Here is a 3,815-nt window from a genome sequence, read left to right on the forward strand (position 1 = left end):
CAATATTTTATTGATACAACCTTACTTTCTTTGAAACTAAAACTTTGCTTGATAATTTGGGACCATTACTTATTCGAACTTTGAAACTTTTGGGATTTAAAACAAATGTTTTAACTTTTAAAAATATTATTTTAAACTACCATAACAAGATCTAAATAGAAAAAAATGTTTTATTGAATATCAACGGGAAAGACATAAATAGAAAAAAAGAAAAAAAAATCTAAACCCCAACCCCTATCAATTTGTTTTTCTGCAAGTTAATTTTCGATCCACAAACAAAATAAAAGCACTTGAAAATTTTCTATAATATTTTTAGCATTATCAATAGACCACTCTACTAGAAATGTAAAGTCATCAACATAAACAAAAAAAAAAAAAAAAAAAAAAAAAAAAAAAAAAAAAGTGGAACATGCTCCATCCGTTGTTACCTATTTTCACAAAAATTAAAGCATTATGATTAATTATTTCTGTTAACCCAACATTTAACCCCTCCATGATAATGATGAACAAAAAATAGACGAGATCTCCCAACCTTTATCTCCCCCATTTTTATAGGAAAATCATCAATTGGAGTTTCATTCATCAAGATCTAAGTCATAGACGAAAAAAAATAAAAAAAAATTCCAAGTCCATCCTCTCAACTTCACCCCAAAATTCATCTTTCAAAGAATCTCACCAAATTAATCTAGAGAATCAATGACCCTTTTCAAAATACGCATAGATATTTCTTTTATGTTTTCTTTTATCAACCAATAGAGTAAGGTTATCTAGTCTATATGGAATTAGACGATTTGCACAAACCATTTACATTTATGGTATAAGATGTCGATATCATAATATATACCACATATTCCATTGTCTTTTTTCCATTAATTCTTTATTTGCAATGTGGAGCCTTTACCTTTTGTACCTTTTGTTATCTTATGGAATAAGAATCTCAAGTGTACATCTTTGGCTCATCAACCAAGGTAAGGTACCAACCAAATAGTATTATTATCTACATAAGTACTTACAATACTTATATTTACGGAATCCTTTTATAATTGCTCCATATAACATAATTGTGTATACAAATAAATAGAAAAATATATGTATTATAATTTTAACAAATTATCTTATCTTTTTCATTTGAAATGTATGGCAATAATCATATATTTTTATGAGTTTTGTTTTTGAGAAAGCTACTTTATGACTTACCTATAAAGTTGAGGGTACTAAAATGAAAATACTCAATCAAATAAATATCCCCAATAATGCTTAAAACGCTCAAAATCTCTCCGCGGCTATAAAACGCGTCCACTCCAAAGAAAACGACCGCCAAACCCCCCTTTCCTCCGCCGTTCGCCGTTGCCGGAACCGCGATAGAAAACTTCATCTTAGAAAGAGAAGCTCGGTTTTGCATTAATTCAGAGAGAAACCATGTACATACATACAAATATACGTATATTTGTGTCTAGATAGAGAGAATTTGATCAGTTAATTTATCTTATGGCATGGTTGAGTTGGAGGATTGAAAACAAAGGAGACGGAGTCGTTTTATTGACTCCGAAATGAAGGTTTCCCGATCCTTTAGTCGATGTCTTCTTCTGCTTTTGCTCCTTTTTGTTCAAAAAGGTAAGAATTTGCTTATTTTTATACTGATTTGTACTTGAAAGTTGAAACCTAGTTAACTGATCGTACTAAGTAATCGTAATTTTTTGGTTCACTCAACATGATTCGATCGATCGATCATGAGTTTTATTGCGTATTACGTCGTCTTTTTCCGTAATTGTAATCTTGTTTGACACGCATATAGCAACGCTCCTTGAATTTAACTATCTGGACTCAATTTTAATTCGATCTCAAATCAAATCAAGCGTGAATTCACCTCCTCTTAGCGTTTTAGCAGTTATAGTGTTCTAGTCACCATTCTTCTAAAACATTCTTCACAAAATTAGGTTTAATTTGAAGTTATATCTTCATTCAAGGAGTAGTAACACTCAAAATCATAAATCCCCATTAATTGGGGCTAAAATACTCGATTGATTGTGGTTAGAGTTCATTACTGTTAAAAGAATCACATCCTGATTTTCATTTGTGAAACTATTTGTTTGCATTAACACCAAATTTGATATGCTATAAATGTTCTATTCGATTTCCCTATAACATTTGGGGAAAAAGTATATGATCATCAAATTCAATCTATAGGATCGTATTCATTGCAACTTTTGAGTACTTATTCATTCTTATTTTCCCAGGGTATGTGGCATCCAAACCATTCACAGGGACTTATGGTATAAACTATGGAAGAATCGCAGACAACATCCCTTCTCCTAATGAAGTTGTAAGGCTTCTCAAAGCTGCTAAGATAAAAAACGTACGAATATACGATTATGATCACAGTGTTCTTGATGCATTCAAGGGTAGTGGTCTCGATTTAGTAATCGGACTCCCAAACGGAATGGTGAAAGACCTAAGCAATAATCCCGATCATGCCCTTACATGGGTCAAAGACAATGTCCAATCATACCTACCTTCAACACACATTGTTGGAATTGCAGTTGGAAACGAAGTTCTAGGAGGTGGTGATCTTGATCTTCAAACATCTCTATTTCCTGCAATCAAAAACATCTACAACGCAACACAAAAGTTAAACCTAGACTCCATAGTTCAAATCACAACAGCACATTCACAAGCTGTGTTTGGAACTTCATATCCTCCATCTTCATGTGTCTTCAAACAAGACGTTTCACAAAACATGAAGAAACTTCTGGAATTATTTTCACAAATGGGATCCCCTTTCTGTTTAAACGCATACCCTTTTTTAGCATACATGGGAAGCCCAGATCAGATTGATATTAACTACGCTCTTTTCAACCCAACTCAAGGCATATACGATGAAAAAACAAATCTTCATTATGACAACATGCTTGATGCTCAAATCGATGCAGCATATGCTGCACTTGAAGATGCAGGATTTGGGAAAATGGAGGTTGTTGTTACAGAAACAGGATGGGCTTCTCATGGAGATGCAAATGAAGAAGCTGCAACTTTGGATAATGCAAGAACTTATAATTATAATTTGCGTAAAAGACTTGCTAAAAGGAAGGGGACGCCACGTAGGCCTAAAAGTATGTTGAAGGCGTATATTTTTGCTTTATTTAATGAGAATTCTAAACCGGGTCCCACCTCTGAAAGAAATTTTGGTTTGTATAAACCTGATGGAAGTATCACGTATGATATTGGGTTTCCACCTCTCAAATCTTCTTCTTCTTCTTCTTCTCTTCTATCAATCAAGGTATGTAACTTACTTTACTCTTTTATCAATATAATTTATTCAATATATATTAAACTAAAAATAGGGTAGGTGAAAAGATAATGAAAATAGGATTGCGTATGTCGTTATTGACTCAACAGCTTTATTTTCTTCCTTTAATTATATTATATTTCCTATTTTCTATGTTCGCATGATATTATACGTTATTCGTGGTCATCGTTTTGTGAATATGTTTAATTATTTTGGCTTATAGTTAATTATATTATCAAATTTTTAATACAAATTTTAATTTTTATCAGGAAATTGGAGCTCAAAGTTGGCATTGGTCATATATCTCGGTTTTATCTTCGTGTGTGTCAATGTTGTTTTTATTTCTAAGATTGTGAAATATTTGTCATCACAAGATATTATTTAAGTTATTGTCACAATGTATTTTATATTTACTTTTTTTTTGAAGAAAAATGTTTTTAAGCTTAAAGTTAGAGTTGATAATATATAGAGTACATGCCACGTACACCAAATTCGGATCTTAATTGGTGGTGGTTAATGTTTTTTTACA

The 3,815-nt window shown here is 31.9% G+C and overlaps 1 protein-coding gene across 1 annotated transcript; it reads left to right on the forward strand.

Annotated features, from left to right (window-relative positions):
* Positions 1–1,262: 1,262 nt before the first annotated feature.
* LOC111877821 (glucan endo-1,3-beta-glucosidase 14) lies at positions 1,263–3,815 on the forward strand. Its single transcript, XM_023874329.2, has 3 exons — positions 1,263–1,614; positions 2,238–3,277; positions 3,556–3,815. The coding sequence occupies exons 1-3, from the start codon at positions 1,551–1,553 to the stop codon at positions 3,640–3,642; spliced, it is 1,191 nt and encodes a 396-aa protein (XP_023730097.1). The 5' UTR covers positions 1,263–1,550; the 3' UTR covers positions 3,643–3,815.

The sequence above is a fragment of the Lactuca sativa genome, chromosome 7, assembly GCF_002870075.4.
Source record: "Lactuca sativa cultivar Salinas chromosome 7, Lsat_Salinas_v11, whole genome shotgun sequence".
NCBI classification, from domain to species: Eukaryota; Viridiplantae; Streptophyta; class Magnoliopsida; order Asterales; family Asteraceae; genus Lactuca; species Lactuca sativa.

What these genes read in the sequence shown, in the direction of transcription:
- LOC111877821 (XM_023874329.2), top strand. Translation starts at nt 1,551, where the DNA reads ATGAAGGTTTCCCGATCCTTTAGTCGATGTCTTCTTCTGCTTTTGCTC. An exon ending in GCTCCTTTTTGTTCAAAAAG is followed by an intron (nt 1,615 to 2,237) that starts GTAAGAATTTGC and finishes TTATTTTCCCAG; the next exon opens with GGTATGTGGCATCCAAACCA. An exon ending in CTTCTCTTCTATCAATCAAG is followed by an intron (nt 3,278 to 3,555) that starts GTATGTAACTTA and finishes AATTTTTATCAG; the next exon opens with GAAATTGGAGCTCAAAGTTG.